We start from the raw sequence: 16947 nt of genomic DNA, 5'->3' as shown, positions 1-16947 counted from the left end.
AACATGCAGTATTATGTATATGTGATATTCGATCGTTAAAAGGAAATAATGTGTGCTAACTGATATGGACTTACACTGCCTAGAGTAGCTTTCTTTCAGGTCAGCTGCATAGCACATCGTCACTTTATTAATCAGGACTACTGTATCCCTGCAACCAATAAAGATCACACATTTCTTCACTGTAAATAACAGAACTAGAGCACTGAAGTGCAAACCCTCGGCTGGTGACATGATTATAAAGAAACCAGAAGACTGATATAATGCAGTGCATATATTATAGTGATGTTGTTATCATCATCATGCACTGGCATGACTTGCACAGCAACTCAGGACTAAACCAGACTGGAGGCATGCTGAAACATTTGAGAACAGGTAGTGGTACTATAGATATAATTATGCACTGTGGATTAGGATCACAGTAAAGAAGCCTGGAGTCTCAGAAAAGTATGGCTCCAGGTTCTGCATGGAGTAGGATCCCAGTCAGCAGCACAGGAACTATAATTCAAGCTTCTACTTTAGTGACCCTGTTCCATTGTTCCTGGTATATATAGCTTTCTACTTTAGTGACCCTGTTCCATCGTTCTTGGTACAGGATCACTTCAGTTATAAGTAACGCATGTGCAAGTTCTGTTCAAGCTACATTTTGCTCGCTTTTATTAGACAAAGGAGCTTTAACACCGAAAGCTGCCACTATCCAAAGTACTAACTTGTTGTGTGGAGGCTACTCATGCTGTAAACGCAGTGCTAGAACATCCAGGTAAGCAGACCTAGTCACAAGCTTATTTGCTCGACAAAGAAGCTTTAACATCAAAATCTGCCACTATTTAAATCAAGATATTGTTGTGTGAAGGCTATCCATGCTGTAAACGCAGTGCTGTGGCATCCAGGTGAGTAGATATACCTGTGACAAACAAACAAACAGACAAACAAACAAACCAACAGACTACTATACCCGTGGCCGCCCACGCGCGCCTCGGGTAATGATATCATCAGTGTGAAATTTACAACACTTTCTCAGTCTATATACACCTGGGATACATACACCCTCGCACTCTGTGTACAAAGCAACACTGATATGCAAGGACTACCATATAGCGAGTATATTTCGAGGGTATAAACTTTCGCAGAATGACGGTTTTCGCAGAATAGCCTTTCTGCAGCATGGATATTAAATTCATGGGGTATAGATGTTCACGGTAGATGCTTGATCAGCAAAAACCATGAACATTAATACCCATACCCGCTATACGGTATATAATTTTTACCGCTTCCGCTTTCTATCCTTCTTAAGACCTCCTCTAGTCTTCCTTTTCTTCTTCTTCTTGGAATGCTTAGATGCATGCAGTGTTTTGACAGTGAATGTTTTTTTTGTTTTCTTGGAGCTTGCAGTATCCATTTCAGGTGATTTCTTTCTTTTCCTGAGTTGGTACCGACTGTTGTATAGGAATTCAGTGTCATCATTAGAGCTTCCAGACAATTCCCCATCAGAGCTGGAGTCACTAGAATCTGACGTGTTTATGTCACTAGATTGTTGGTTGCTTAGCGAAATGTTTGAAAAGCAGTTACTATCACTGGTTGGTTTTTCAATGTCCATGGGCTCTCCATTAGATTTGCTAGGAGAATCTGTAGTATCCATGACAGCACTGCCATTAGAAGAAAACAAAGAAGTTGAGTGGTTATCGCTGGGAGCAATCAGTTCTTGTACCCGCTCAATATCATGAATTGGGGCAGTGTTTTGAGCATGTGTAGGTTGAGTCATAAAACCCGAATTTGAGCTTACAATGACAGAATCGTTTGCAGTAGTTGCACTACAGAACAGTTCCTCCGAACTTACACAGCCACCAACAAACTCTGTCATGGATGCCACCGTCAAATTGCGAATAACTTCATTGTCTGTTTCCTTGACGTCAATTTCAGCAGATGCTTCACCATCTTCACTATCATCAAGCATAGAAACAAATATGGCTGCATCATTGATGATAGAACTGTTTTCATCTTTACCGACTGTTTCAAGAGCAGTGTCTGACTTTGCAGAAAACAAAAGACAGTGTGCAAATATTATGCTAAATACACTTCATGCAGCTTAAACAATTTTAGACAAGAAATCTCTAAAGGCAGGAACATTTTAAGTTTGTGGGTTTATCTGAGAAGGCTCGAAGTTTGTCACTTACGCGCATACTGGGAGAAAATCGACTAATTTACCAAACGTCCAATGCACTTTTTTTGCATTCCTAGCAATCCCCAGACCCCTCCCCCTAAATCAGCCCCCACCCCTACACTTTGCACTCTTAATGACCATTGATTACCTGTCTGCACTCTGGGGGGTAATAATTCCACATCCCCGGAGGGCACCAAATGACTGACTGCAACAGTAGACTTTTGCATTGTGTTGTATACTGGCACACCTAGGAAGTTACGTAATACTCAACAAAAATTGTAATTATAGTTAGGCCATGCAAAGTCACTTTGTAGTTTCTCAGGCGCTCGCGCTTGGAAATTGACTGCGCTAAAAAAAAGTTAATATCACGTGACCTCAAATTGGAGGCATTAAAAGAAAAGAAAATGTATGGTTTTTGGCACTTTGCTTATTGAGGAAGTTAGGGGTGTGTTTTCAATTAAAATTCAGAAACTACAAATTAACTTTGCATGGCCTTATGCTCAGTAAACAGACATAGCTAGTACAGTATATTTAAGTACAGTATTTCTACCTGTTATTTGTAGTAAAGATGAGTTCCCAATCAGAAAAAACAGACATATGTCTTTCTTTGATATGAGGCCAATACTGTGGACACACAAAGAAACATCAATCATAGCAGAGAAACGCTTACATGCTATATACAAGTGGCCCAGTACTCTGCACAAACATTACACTGACTGGACCTCTAACCACAGCCTGGGGTTAACAACGGCCAGATACCAATCCTATGTGTTTGATACTGGGGACTAAGGTACGTAACTAGTACCCCAAGGACATACATCCCTCATCCCTCACTTAAGTTCAGCTCTCATGCAACTACGTAGTATGAGAAATTGACTTACCTGGTTCCAAGCGTATCAAGCGCACGCTGCAGAGTAACCCCTCCACATGATAAGTCCGCAATACTGAGTACATTCAGGCACTGCAATAAGATTGATCAAGATTTACAGTGAAATCTACGATAAATATGACCTTCTAGAAACAGTATTTCGCCCCATATTGAGTGTACAAAGCCAATTGAGCTACTCCAAATCTTGAAAAATTCACTGTAAACATCGTGCATGAATCTGAACAAACATGCAAGCATACTTAGTCTAATAAAGCAAGTCAGTCACAGTAAACTGTTAGTGACACGTCTGTGATACGATTGAAGTGTATAAACAATGGTTTTCCCCAGGTGGTTCCCCAGGTGATCCCCCACTACTAACAATTAACACACTATAAAAGCAGTGTTACAATTCATTTAGTCTAGTAATGAATTGTTGCACTGCAGCTGCCGAACTAAAGTGATGAACTAAAGTAATGAATACACGTGCCCAACAAATTTTGTATAATTGGTTATTTTCGAGGCCCAACATTTTCGAGATTTACCTAGAAAACAGAAATTGGTTTCATCCAGTATTAAAATCTCTACTGTAGGGGTGTGGTTATTTAAACCACTATCCTCGAAAGTAAAATCCTTGAAAAATGTTCAATTTGGTCCGCGAAAATTGAATGCCTCGAAAATAACCTAGCTATACGGTATTTTGGTACCAGCGAAATTCATTTTACATTGTCAAATGATGTGGCCACTATGAGCTTGGTGGAACGGAAGGTTTGGAGTCAGATACAAGATGAAAAAAAAGGCTAGCTAACTTAATTAGCATACTTTCGAAACAACACTTGCACACAAAAAAAGAAATCTAGGGATTCGTTATGCGGACATGCATTACGATAAAATTACCGTAGAAACTAGATTATTAGTGCTTACTCGACTATTAGCGTATCTTTATTTTAAGCGCATGCTCAACTGCAGGCTTTTTGTACTTAAATTGAAGCATGCGAAAATTATTAGTGAAATTGTAGGCTATCTATGAGCTATCTAGCTTGTACAGTGCATGGTAGCTATATATCTGGTGATATTCATCTGGAAGGACTCTCTGGGCATGCTGTTACCTTGTCTGATCATGCTGAGATATGGATGAGGTTCTTTTATTCCAAGTTCCTGGTCAATATGAATGCTTTTATAACTAGAGCACTAAAGTGCAAACCCTCGGCTGGTGACATGATTATAAAGAAACCAGAGGAGTGATATAATGCAGGGCATGTAGCATGCATGACTAGCACAGCAACTGAGGAGCAATAAAACTAACTAAAACCAGACTGGAAGCATGCTGAAACACTGTGGACTAGGATCACAGCTGGAGTCTCATAGAGAAGTATGCTCTGGCCTGGAGTATGAGCAGAGACAACAAACCAGTCACAATTCTAGCCTTCTATTATAGTGACCCTTTTCTATTGTTCCTGGTACAGGATCACTTCATCTGTAAATACGTAGGTTACCTCGAATAAAGGCCACGTGTAGTTAGCTAGCTGCCAACGTGCAAGTTCAAGCTTCTTAGCTTTTATTCGAAAACGAAACGTTAACATCGAAATCTGCCACAAATAATTTCTTGTGTGGAGGCTATCCATGTTGTAAACGCAGTGCCGCATAGGTGAGTAGATTCACATGTCACGCACAAACAAACACTACTATACCCGTAGCCGCCCACGTGCGCCTCGGGTAATAATTATGAAGTGTAAATGAACGATAAAATGAACTGTAACCCAATAGTATGATATAGGTCCAGTTAGGGTTGCCTGCTTGCTCACTTTCTAGCCAGCTTGAGTGTCAGCTCTGACATCCGGTTATTGGGTGGGGCTTGAAAATGACTGCATTATTAGGCGCATTTTCGAATAATTATAAGCATATAGAGCTCTGCTATTGACCCCAAGAGTGCATGCGCTAATAATCCAGTTTCTACGATAGTACCCGCTTATAATACAGCGAGAATCCAATCCGGCTCTCTGAAGTACGGCCACCTCGATATACGGGCCATTTGGTTTGGCACAGATCACTAAAGTCTATTTGCGTTGAGTCAGACTTTAGCTAGATGTTACTGCAAAAAACTCGCCCTTAAATGCGGCCACTCGCTATTCCATATACTTAGTCAATTTCAAGACGCTTAAAAACACTAGTACATGGGCGGCTAGGGTGTGTCTCGCATTTACCTATTTCAGAGAAGGTACAACCATAGAGATAAAGAAGAGAGGGATTGGCAACGGAAGTTAAAACGTAGACTTTTGTGCAGGGGGTGTGGCTTAAACTTGAAACGATACGTGTTGTCCCCCACCATAACGCCGCAAAACACTTTTTTTATGTTTGAGGCCTTACACAGAGCTTTCTAAGACCCCCCAAAACTTCATTTCCATGCTTCTTGATGATGTGTATTATGTGGAAATTCCCAAAATTTTTTCTAGATTGTTGAGAAAGAGCTAACGGTACATAGCGCTTTTTTCACCTCTTTTCTTATGACTATGTACCAATAGCACCTATAATATAGCTAAGATTGTCTAACTAAGTAGTGTCCTGGATCACATATAGCCTCAAGCATGGAAATGAAGTCTAAAATCAGCAGCAGGATTGTTATACTGACAGTAAGACAATCAGTTGTCTCCTCAACCATTCCCAGCCTGTGCTTTACTCGAGGCTGTCTTCCTATGTTGAAGTAGACAGCCTCGAGTAATGCCGGGGCAACACGGACGGTTATTCGAGGTCGATTTTGTTGCCAATCCCTCTTTGCTCTATCTATGGTGCAACACGGTCATTTGACCAGCCAAAAGGATTATGAATCTCTTAAACTTGTGTTGAATATCATTCAAGACTGTACTTTTATAATGAATATGAGTATATTTTTCAAGAAATACACTTAAGTTTCCAAGATCAGGCTGGTTGATTGTTGGGCTTTATACCGCAAAAAGACCTCGATTTAAGGCGACCCTCCAAATATGCGACACCCAGGAGCTTCAGCAATTTTCTGACCTCTAAAAGTAGCAACAGCTGCGTTGACAATTATTTTTTAATGTCGCTTCTAAATAGAGGTAAATGTATATAGCCACTCCCTAGCCTCGATTGTAGCCCACTGGAAAATCAGTGTTTTAAGCGGCCTGAAATCGAGGCAAGTAGACTCTGTAAAGTTACCTCCAATTAGATGCGACCCTCTAAATATGCGACACCAGGACTTCAATATAATTGTTCAACCTCCAAAAGAAGCAACTTCTGGCTTCATAATTATTAAAAAGTGTCACTTTAAATCGAGAACTTACGGTGATGTGAAATACCTTTTCAACCACCACTTAATGATGAATAATAAAGATATCGAGTGTCTTACAGTAGTCAGATTGTATGGAAGACTTACTTTAACATTACGACAGAGTCTATCACGATTAGGAGCAATAATGCAGTCGGGATTGTTGGTCGCCACTAAAATTTTGCAACAGAGATGTTTTAGCTGCCGACAACGGTTACGGTTCGGCTTTGTGTGGAGTGCAGGCGAAGAGGACCTTACATGACCAGCTTGCTCAGTGAACTCACAGAGGGTTGTGCAATGTGAGTATATGCTCCTGAGGATGATCTGTACCTGAGCGAGGTCTGACATTGTCCCAAGGACGACGACGTTGATCACTTCTATCTGCTCGCCTCTTCAGTGTCCATGTGGCTTGGTTTGCGCATGCGCGAGTTTTTGCGGTCAATTCAAACCGTAACACGCCCCATAATTATTTTGTTTAGTGGAAAAGAAATCTGCCTCGTGCTGTTGGAGGTAGCTAGTGATTTGCAGGGAAAAAAGGCTAATCTGTGAGTGCATAAGTTGTTCTCATCTACATAATATATTTATTTTGGTTATGACTAGACTCTCTAGCTCCGTATTTTTCTCACGATTCACTTCACAAATAAATTTGCGGGGTTCCAATTGCACACTACTGTACTGAACTGTACTGCACTGAACTTTTAAGCCACGGTCTGATACACAACATATATATTGTATTGGGAAGCAACCTGCTGTATTTATTGTATTTACTCAAGGCAACACTATTTACAAATACAATCGAGCGCACGTATAAATTAATGATGATGCCAGAAGTTGGAGGTTGTTTTGGAGAGATTAGAATTTTTCGGAGATCATAAAATGATTTAAGGTCGTTGAGGGAGTCGCATAATCTAGAAGTACCAGTATGAAAACGTTTGGATTTGGGATATTTGGCCGTTCAAAGATGCACTTTTTAACACTTAGGTTACGTATGTATCGCATGTATCTGATAACCGATTGTTGGCATGTAGGATATGGATATTAGCATTCTCCTGGAAAACTGCCTTTGTGCCTTCAAGTTGTGGTTGGTGGTAGAGGTCTGTCTGTAGACTCGCAAGCCGTCACTGTTGCAGGCGAACAGTAGACTGGTTAAACTCCGTGTAGAGACTCGTGTTGCACAGTCAGCATATCAGATAAGATTCTAAGTGGCTGCGGTTTTCGTGATGTCACTATACAGCTGTGATACGTAGAGTTTTCTAGAGATACGTCACTATCAATGATCTTGTGGTAACCGCATGCAGTTAGTTGCCACAAATATCGTGGCAAACCTTACACGAGTCTCAACACAGAGTTTGACCAGTCTACTGTTCGCCTGCAACAGTGACGGCTTGCGAGTCTAGTCTGTCTGTAGGTATAAAAACACAATGGTTTCTGGTCAAAGTTTACCTGGGTGGATTTTTCTGCTAAATGTATTATAATTAGCACACTAAGTGGAACATTCTGCGCATGCATAGTAAAAATGATGGCAATTTAAAAGTCAGTCTCAAGGGATTTCATAAATAGACATGGATACTCATAGAACCGAGAGGATTTGAAGTAGAGAATGGTTTACCAACGCCTCACACTGAGACTTGTGCTGTACGAAAAATTGTTATCCTAAAGAACCTACTAACTTGCTCACTGCGATATACCGGTCTTGACCATCAAGTCCGAACATATTTTTCTACTAGATAAGCACCAAACAATATTTTGTGATCTGTTAGTGTTTAAGGTACATACTTTGCAATTTGTACTAACGGTTTCTTCAGCCTTCACACCTCACCATATCCATACAAAGCATTAATCTTGATACCGCCTTATAGCAGGTACTTTTCAAGGGTCTACTCAAAAAGTACCTGCTATTCCTAGAAGCCATCATTGCTCAGGCTGGACTGACTGTTGTTTGCATAGTAACATTGTATGGTTTTGTGGTAATGCAGTGAGCTGATTATTTTTGCAAGGTCTACTGTGGGTATAATCACAGTAGTGTGGGTTAGATAGGATTTCCCTGGGAAACTCCCCAGCTTGTGCTTATCCTTCCCCCATGCAGCTAAAAAAAAAGCTGGTGTGTGTTTTCTGATGGATCCTACTCGACAAAATCCCAAAGACTCGATAAATACTGCAAGTGAGGGATATCACACATTAACACCTAGCCAGCGCTTTTCTTCAGCTCAAACTGACAGTGCTATAGCACCTGTTATTCAAATTGATACTACAGTCGATGTTGCATCTATTACGCAACGTAATGTTGCATTTGTTGCGCAACATGAGAATATTGTCGGAGCTAGTCTTGCAAGCCAGGAGTTTATAATCGATGAAAATAACAAAACGGTGTCAATTGGTCCGAATGCAAGCAGTTCAAGCAGCATGGCCTTGTTTAATAATAAACATGGCTCCGCTATTTTACTGTCAGGTACTAAAGGTACTGGTAAATCAACATTCATGGAAGACGTTATTTGTAACCGTTTTGGAACTTTTTTTTCTATATTGCTCTTAAATAAACCGGACAGTGATAAAATTTGCACGATTGAAAAACTTAATGACTTGCTCAAGCTAACGAAGTGTATAGAAGATTACAGCCTCGAGAATGCTAGTGGTCACAAGTGGTTGATAGTACTAGCACTACACCGGTGTGTCTCAGACTTTCTAGAGAAACTTTCGCCCAATTCGATCATTAGAGCCCTTCTAAACAAGAAAGTTCTACCAGATGCAACCATGTTGATATTATGCAATCCTTGCCAAGTAGATGAACTTATGTCTATAGCTAAAATTCGACACCATTATAACTTGCAAGGCTTCTCCGAACAAGGAATGATAAAGTACATTACCACTAGACGTGCTTCAGACAATAGGCAAAGGCCTTTATTAGGATCTGACCATTCTTCTTTATCTTATCTGCAACAAAATCAACTAGGGGACGTTAAAAACCCACTTGCTTGTTTAATTCTAGTAGAAGCGATTGGTAGTATAACAATCCAAACGCCAAAGACAATGACAGATTTAGTGTATAAGCTAGTATGTGGTCTGATTGAGCATGCGTTAGATGCTGACGAGAGAGCTGCTTTGCATGACGGGAAATTACGCTTAGAAAAACTACCAGAAACTGTAGAAGCTGCTTTTGAAGCAAATTGTTCTTTAGCTATGGAGCATTTACTGATAGGCTGTAAATGCGCTAGCTACGAAGAATCGTCACAATTCTTTTCCTCCTTCTGTCTCAAACTTTCGAAATTGTCACGAAATGATTGCTTCAGATTTGGGCTAGTGGACCTTGCTACTGGCAGCACATTTCATTGCAATGCCTACCAATTTATACATCCGCTGGTAACAGAATTTTTAGCCGGCTTTTATCTGCGCAAACTACCACCAGTCAATCAGCTCACGTTTTTGTTTAAGAATTCTTTAAAATTGTTCGAGAACGGTTACACCCATTGGCTAACGTTTTTCTTTGGTCTAACTAGTGATATTTACACTTCATCACAAACAGCATTTGTTAATCCTACAAAATTGATGATGAATTCAGTTGTCGATGTGCTAATCGATAGCCTTAAACTGAACACCGACTCGAAATATCGGTGTGCTTTAATCAGATCTTTAAACGAGGCTCAAGAAAAAAGTATTTTTAGAAAACTATCCTCTAAACACTCGCTTGTTCTAACATTCTCGATGTCTGTCGGAATTTTCGATTCTTGTGTTGATTCTGTAGTATCAATTATCAGCAACTCTGGAATGGCAAATTGGATAATCACGACCTCACCAAGAAACAAGCAATTAGCACTTACTTTGAAAGCTAAAGTTGAAAGCGTATCAATTGTGGTGATCTACGACGACTCCGTTATTGATCGACTTGATATTACTCCGAAAAGAAACTCAGCTGAACTCGATAGGTTATACAGAGAAAGTGATCAAACGTCCGAGCGAACTCCCCAAGAATCAATGGAGAAATTAAATCAGTTGGTATGTCGTGCTGTCCGTGAAATTTTGCAACGAGTGTTCCCTCTGTACTCAGCTGTTAAATTGAAAGGTGATTCTAGCAATGTGTCGTATGTTAGTTTCTTAACGTGCAAATGCTTCGAAGAATCGTTTTCGAAGTGTGTGCAATTATATCCACTAATACCTATTCACTATCTGGATGGACCGAAAAAAAATACATCAAATATACCACTCGAATCAATGTCTATGTCAGATCGTCACAATGCCGAGAAACACAATGGTGGAACCGTGGAGGTTGTCTTAATGCTTCGTCCTTTACCTGAAAGAATAAAGGGTGTGGTTCCGTTGACGAATGAAAAATTTAATCTAATTTTATCCAACGATTTGTCCGTGGAATTTTATCAAGAGAATAGCAGCGCAAACAGTAATTTTAATAAAATTGAAGAATGTGTAGCAACGGTACGTTGCGTGGATGACTTTGATGCCACTCGAGATAACACACAAATGATCCTCCCGTCATTACAAGTCGTTCCGAAGATGCTAACTGGCCGAGCCCAGCACGCCCTCCCTAAGCCTTTTGTCCACCCAGCTGAAGTTCCTAGAGTTGACTCAATACTACCCGAGGGTTTATCTAATACATTGCAAGAAGGGTCTCAAAGAAAATCGGATAGTATTCAAACTCCCGGTGTTGCTAATCTTAATATGGGTGGCGCAGATTTCCAATTGCTTCCCCAATTGGACTCATTTCAACCGTATGGACATGTACCCATGAATCCTTACCACTCTCTTGCGCAAACTGGAGGGGCTACCTCCATACAGCCATCGCATGGAGCATTTGTACACACCTTTACTGCTGAACAAGCTGTTGGTGAGGCTCAACAATCATCAAGACGACAGGCCAATCTCAGACAAGGCATTGTACTGTATACTTCCGTTCCTGACAAGATACCATCTGATCGAATACAGCCCCTACCAACCCAACACACCCTTATTCGCAAGGGTGGCAATGGATCAATATTTAGTGAAAATGTGAATGGATTGGCTTTGGCAGTAAAGAAGACCAGTTATCGCAGCAAAGAGCACGCAATCATTACGAAAATTCGCCACAAAAATATAGTCCCCCTGTTAGCGTATGTGTGGGGTGAAGAACACAAAGAAAGCAAAAGGAGATTTTTTGTTTATCACTACCTGCCCAAACTTAGTGGCGATATGGCTAGATTGGTGACCGATAAAGAAGAACTTAGTCTGCACGATTTCCATAAACGTCATCATAACAACCCTCGAGCAATGGGTGTTGCTGTCGGAAACGTCAAATACATTCTCTCACAAGTGCTTCAAGGATTACATTATTTGCACGACAATCATCAATGCATCCATAGGGATGTGAAGGCCAGCAACGTGCTCATAAAGTTCTTCTGTAATTGTGATAACCCTGTTCAATGCTCGTGTGATGTCAAGTATCAAGTGAGTGGTGTGGTCTTGGTGTGTGTGTGTGTGTGGATGTGTGTGGTTTCACACTTTTACACATAATTATCAATTTAGGGTTAATTGCTTTGCCTTTATTGTTCAACCTTCTATAAACAGCAGTGCAAGATAAATCGACAATCACTTTTACATTTGATGTACTATGTACTTGTACTGAATTCGTGTAGCTTGAAATACTTAATTTTACTAATTATTATTGTCTCGTAGGTGGTCATCTGTGACTTCGATGCTGCACTAGAATTGGACTCATCTTCTCGAATACCTCCCACTACCACTCACTCATCACGCTCACAAGCTAAACAGGTACTATTACTGACCTCTTAAGACCAGCCTATATTCATCATTTTGCTAATGAATACTGTACATAATGGGCCTATTGATTATTATAGTATAAGCATTGTTCTCTTTTGTCATACTCTTTTTTGCATTGTGTATATTGTTTCATTGTATTCTCCAATACCATATCACATGTTAATCCTGTCTTTGTCCCCCCCCCCCCCCCCCTTCAGTACGAGATTGTTCCGGTGGGTACAAATGGGTTCCGATCGCCTGAATCCAGTATGCTCATGATTGCTAATTCCCCTGATGCGTTCTCTCCACCCCTCTCCACGAAGGCGGACATCTACAGCTTCGGTATTCTCTCAATGCGACTCATGATGAGCACGGACACTCCGTACAGTCAGCGGGCTATGTCCACACTGTTACTATATTACCATCAGAGCCTGGGGGTCAGTGAGGGGAGACTCAAAAGCCCCAGTGTGTGGAGGGTGGAAGAAAGTACAGTACTGAAGTTGCTCAAGGTGAGCATTGCAATGTGTAGCCCATTGGTTGCTTTGTGCATCATTATGCCTCGGTTGCGCATGCGTGTGCAGCGAGGTATACAGTCTTTATCTGCGTGTGTAGAATGCACTGCTCAGTGATAAATGAAGTGCAAGTAAGAGCTTGCAGCCATTAATAATTTCGGAACTTTGAACTTTTGGCATTTACCATTTCCCACTTTTTTCACCATTTCCCCTCATGCAAATGTATAATATATGTAGTAAATGTTCACAGTGTATGTATAGCATGTAGCTTCATTGCCTACACTGAGGCATCGGCACCCATGGTCTTTCATTATTTTGCTCTGAATTCTGAGCTTGTATCGATCCAGTGTGCAGTACTATACCAGCAATAATTATAATTATGTGTGTGTGCCTATTTCTCTTCCAAGTTTCCTTGTAGTTGTGCATGATGATTTGTATTGAAGCATACACTGGATAGTTAATTATTTTTACTAGTGGGCAACCTGGAATATTGACTGAAATAATTATTGAGGTTCATTATAATTATTGTGTGATCTTGATTTCTGCAGCTCCACAAGCTCAATGCAAGAATGAGATGGTTAAGAGGAGCCTATGAATTTGCCAGCAAGTGTCTATTAGTGGATCCAGAGGAACGGCCATCAGCAAGCTCTCTTCTCAAGGATCCATTCCTTAATTGATCACATGTGCAGAATAAAGAGATACAAATGATTCGAATGTGCTTGTTTCTGAGGACATGGCAAAGCATCTAACATCGATCTTGATTGCAATTAAGAATAAAATCACCCCCTACCAAGCTAAGCCAAGTATACGATTCGAGATACCCTCTCCCAAATTCGGTCAACCATCGTGTCACAGTCAATTCAGATCTTGATTCCGAATAAAAATGATGCCATTAACTGAAGAGCATAAAATAAGAAAACATAATAGATTTGTACTTGACTGAAGAGCGTAAAATAAGAAAACATAATAGATTAATTGATTTGTACTTGGCAATTGATTGTACTTAGCAGTATAATTATAACATAATTATTGTACTTGAATAAAAAGAGTTCACATTGGATGTGACGTCCTGTCTACCTACAGTGCCTGTAATCTAGAGAGTATAGAATACCACAATTTTGTGAGTATATATACAGTAGTTGCATGTACTTTAAAATAATTATAATAATGCAGGAGTTCCGACAATGCTCACATCTGCAGGGGGCCAGATCACGTCCAGTGGGTCTCTGGGGACAATCTACAGGGAATGGAAGACAATTAAGGGGACACTAAGTATAAAGAAACATTCCCACACAATATAATGGAGGCATACTATACCCTAGCTCGTGGGTGTATTGTATATGAATTATAATATTGTTAAGCCGACTTATATAGGTATAAGCAGTTGAAAGGTTTCAGAGTGTAGAACAGCCAGGGTCGAAAGTGCATAGCGTACTAACTATGAACATCGTTTTAAACTTTAAACGTACATCTGTACAATTTGATACATATCCCACTGTCTGATTGAATGTCTTATAGAGTGGCTCCAACAAAAACTCGACAAAGCTGCGGGCAACATCCACACTGCAGGGCCGTAGATAGCTTAGGTTTATAGGGATGGCAAATTTATAGCTTGCTAATAAAAAGGTCAACTGTTATTTCATATTCTCTTGAGTATAGCTGTTCATGGCAACTTGTAACTAGCTGAATGTTAAACGTGAGAGCATGCAGCTACTGCAAAAGGAGCTAACGGAGTAGATGCTCAGTAGACTGTTGACCTCGTCCACTATATGTGTTTGAGCTTGAAGTATAGGCGTCAGTGGGAGGCAGCTTCAGCTCCGGTAAATCTACAATGAAGGGGTATAAAGTTATTGATGTTAGGAGTTAGATGGTTATGGAGAAAAGACAATTACTGCATGTGTTGGCTATGACTATGTGCCCACATGCATGTACATGTGTACTGTACTATGCAATGCACTATTATTGCATTACTCAAGGTTTCCATGGATACTGTATAGGCCTAACCACAACCCTCACAGAAGCTGTATATGGCTGCACACACACAGGTGGACTTGGTGGTTAAGTTAGTTGTCTAATCTGCGCAGAAGCTGTATATGGCTGCACACACACACATGGACTTGGTGGTTAGTTGTCTAATCTGCACAGAAGCTGTATATGGCTGCACACACACACATGGACTGGGACTGGGTGGTTAGTTGTCTAATCTGCATTCTGTGAGGGTTGTGGTTAAGCCTGTACGGTATCCATGGAAATGCAATAATAGTGCATACAGTACACATGTACAATCATGCATGTGGGTACATAGTTTACCAACACGCTTTTTTCTCCATTATCTGTATATGGCTGCACACACACACATGGACTTGGTGGTTAGTAGTCTCATGAATCAGCCTGCCTCAGTCTGAGCATTTTAGTCTAGAGGTCATTCCACAATGGAGAATCAGCCTGCCTTGGAGAGTCAGTCTGAGTACTGAGAGGTCATTCCACAATGGAATGTTAATTGTTATTACGTCAGTGTCAAAACCAGAAGAATTCAATTACGTCCAACGCATGCAAAAGGTCAACCGCGAACGCTTGACTAGCAGCTATGAATTTTTGTTTGACTTGCTGCAAGAATGTTGCTAAAAGAACAAGAAAAAGGTTGCACAGCACTAGTGTAGTCAACTCAACTTACTATAGCTCCTTGACTTGGCTAACAGTAGCCAACAGTTAGGCTGACTATAGGCGTATAGCGCTAGCTATAAAATGCGTCCTACTGTAGAGAACGCATACGCTTCTTGTCATTCTTTATTTCCTTTAATTTTGTCAATCCTTGATCTGATTGGTCAGGTCGGAATTCCGACCTGGCCAAAAAAGTTCAGACTAAAGTGCTCAGACGGACTCTCCCAGGGCGGCTGATTCATGAGACTTGGTGGTTAGTTATCTAATCTGCATTCTGTGAGGGTTGTGGTTAAGCCTGTACCGTATCCATAAATAATAAATAATAAATTTGCAATAATAGTGCATACAGTACACATGTACATGCATGTGGGTTGTCCACAACAACAATTGTCAGTATATTAGGTTTCTTTTAGTCACCGGTGGTAGTGTACATAGTGTCCACATCTCCACTGTATGAGCGAATATTTTATAGAGTGGCTCCAATAGGAACTCGACAATTCTGTGGGCAGCATCCACACTGGGGGGCTTACGAGTGAATGTACGTCTGTACGGAGGGGGGTGGGGTAAAGTATTAATACACACTTACTGGAGTACTTTTTGTACTGTACAGTTTCAAGAATCGTAGAGTTTCAAGAACTTACTTTGTCCCCCAAAGTCGCTTGGCAAACTAACATGACTTGCACAGTACAGTTAATGCAATAGTGTCATTCCTAAACAAAAGCTCACTAGACTTTGGTAGCAGGCTTCTGTTTAGGAAATGACAAAACTATCTTCGTACACAATGAACGGCTAACGGCTGAATTCAATTACATGATTGTAATATGCTACAGGAAGTGCGTAAATACATAAAGAGTCAACACAAGCTTAGCTATAAAACTTAGACTAACCAAGAAATCACTACAGAAAAGATGGATAGTGAGAGAAATATTGCAGCAAAGAAGACTGTTTCTAGGCCAGCTAGTGCAAGAGAGCTCACTGCAGGACAATGCTCACCATGGAAATGTGCAAAATGTTGTGTTGCTAACAGCTGATTCAGAAATAGTGAAATTTAGAATGAAACTGCCTCTAAACTGCAAAATGATCGCTCATCCAAACACATTAGTGCAAGAAACTGCAGCTACAACACTGCAAGATACTGCACTAATTGATGTGCAAGATGGACACACCTCCGAGCAAGAAACTAACTCCTTCTCCAGTGGAGTCATGGTGCTTAAAGGACTTGAAATAGCAGTAATAAGATAAATTCATTGACAATAAACTTCATTTGCATCCACAAACTAAATGTAACAGACGCTCCTGTATTAATAATACTGAGCATAAGTTATGTGATTGTTACGTACATTAATTTCTTTTTCAGCAATTTGCACTTCATTCATTGCTCTACATCGCTGATGCAGCAGCCAGTCTCTTTTAAACTGCGTTTTAACAATCTCTCTGTGTCTAGTGTGGGGATGATTAGTGCAGGCCATACAATTATAAAGGGAAAAACACCACGTTCAGGAGCGTAGCCAGGATTTTTTGGAAGAGGGGGCAAAACTCATCAGCCGCGCAGCGCCGAAATTTTGACCGGAAGCCACGCCTCTTAATTGTGACGTCTTTAGATTTAGACCAGAATAGTCACAGTTTAGAGACTAAATTGTTTTGCTTGCCTACTAGCTAGCTAACTGCAGCAAGATCTGGAAGAAAGGGAGTGCTCAGCAAGATAATCAGCTACACTATAAACCTG

The 16947-nt window shown here is 40.6% G+C and overlaps 3 protein-coding genes across 9 annotated transcripts in view; 1 reads left to right on the top strand and 2 right to left on the bottom strand.

Annotated features, from left to right (window-relative positions):
- The window catches only part of LOC135347533 (uncharacterized), a 13878-nt gene extending 7224 nt beyond the window's left edge, over positions 1-6654 (bottom strand). For both annotated transcript variants that reach the window (XR_010398410.1, XM_064545568.1), the window contains exons 1-6: positions 6415-6654; positions 3040-3119; positions 2709-2782; positions 2307-2405; positions 1266-2022; positions 75-148 (exon numbers count right to left, since the gene is read on the bottom strand). Coding sequence is in view for 1 of the 2 variants with exons in the window: in XM_064545568.1 (XP_064401638.1) it covers positions 75-148; positions 1266-2022; positions 2307-2405; positions 2709-2782; positions 3040-3119; positions 6415-6654 (1324 nt within the window). In the remaining variant the exon portion in view is untranslated. The remainder of the gene's footprint in view (positions 1-74; positions 149-1265; positions 2023-2306; positions 2406-2708; positions 2783-3039; positions 3120-6414) is intronic.
- LOC135347511 (uncharacterized) overlaps positions 1-13620 on the top strand; it is a 24236-nt gene extending 10616 nt beyond the window's left edge. For 2 of the 4 annotated variants that reach the window (XM_064545534.1, XM_064545533.1), the window contains exons 2-5: positions 8393-11736; positions 11965-12060; positions 12267-12557; positions 13109-13620. In XM_064545534.1, the coding sequence (XP_064401604.1) occupies positions 8422-11736; positions 11965-12060; positions 12267-12557; positions 13109-13237 (3831 nt within the window). In that variant the 5' untranslated portion in view covers positions 8393-8421 and the 3' untranslated portion in view covers positions 13238-13620. Of the gene's footprint in view, positions 1-2772; positions 2949-6663; positions 6852-8392; positions 11737-11964; positions 12061-12266; positions 12558-13108 lie in introns of those variants that run through there. The other 2 variants (XM_064545532.1, XM_064545531.1) reach the window with 2 other exon arrangements.
- LOC135347552 (116 kDa U5 small nuclear ribonucleoprotein component-like) overlaps positions 13408-16947 on the bottom strand; it is a 17772-nt gene continuing 14232 nt past the window's right edge. Inside the window, exons 9-10 of one of the 3 annotated variants that reach the window (XR_010398439.1) lie at positions 15639-15765; positions 13408-14386 (exon numbers count right to left, since the gene is read on the bottom strand). Coding sequence is in view for 1 of the 3 variants with exons in the window: in XM_064545595.1 (XP_064401665.1) it covers positions 15748-15765 (18 nt within the window). In the remaining 2 variants the exon portion in view is untranslated. Of the gene's footprint in view, positions 15766-16947 lie in introns of all 3 variants that reach the window. The other 2 variants (XR_010398440.1, XM_064545595.1) reach the window with 2 other exon arrangements.

This window comes from Halichondria panicea, chromosome 14, assembly GCF_963675165.1.
Source record: "Halichondria panicea chromosome 14, odHalPani1.1, whole genome shotgun sequence".
In the NCBI taxonomy this organism is placed as follows: domain Eukaryota; kingdom Metazoa; phylum Porifera; class Demospongiae; order Suberitida; family Halichondriidae; genus Halichondria; species Halichondria panicea.
This window is presented reverse-complemented; position numbering and strand designations above follow the sequence as displayed.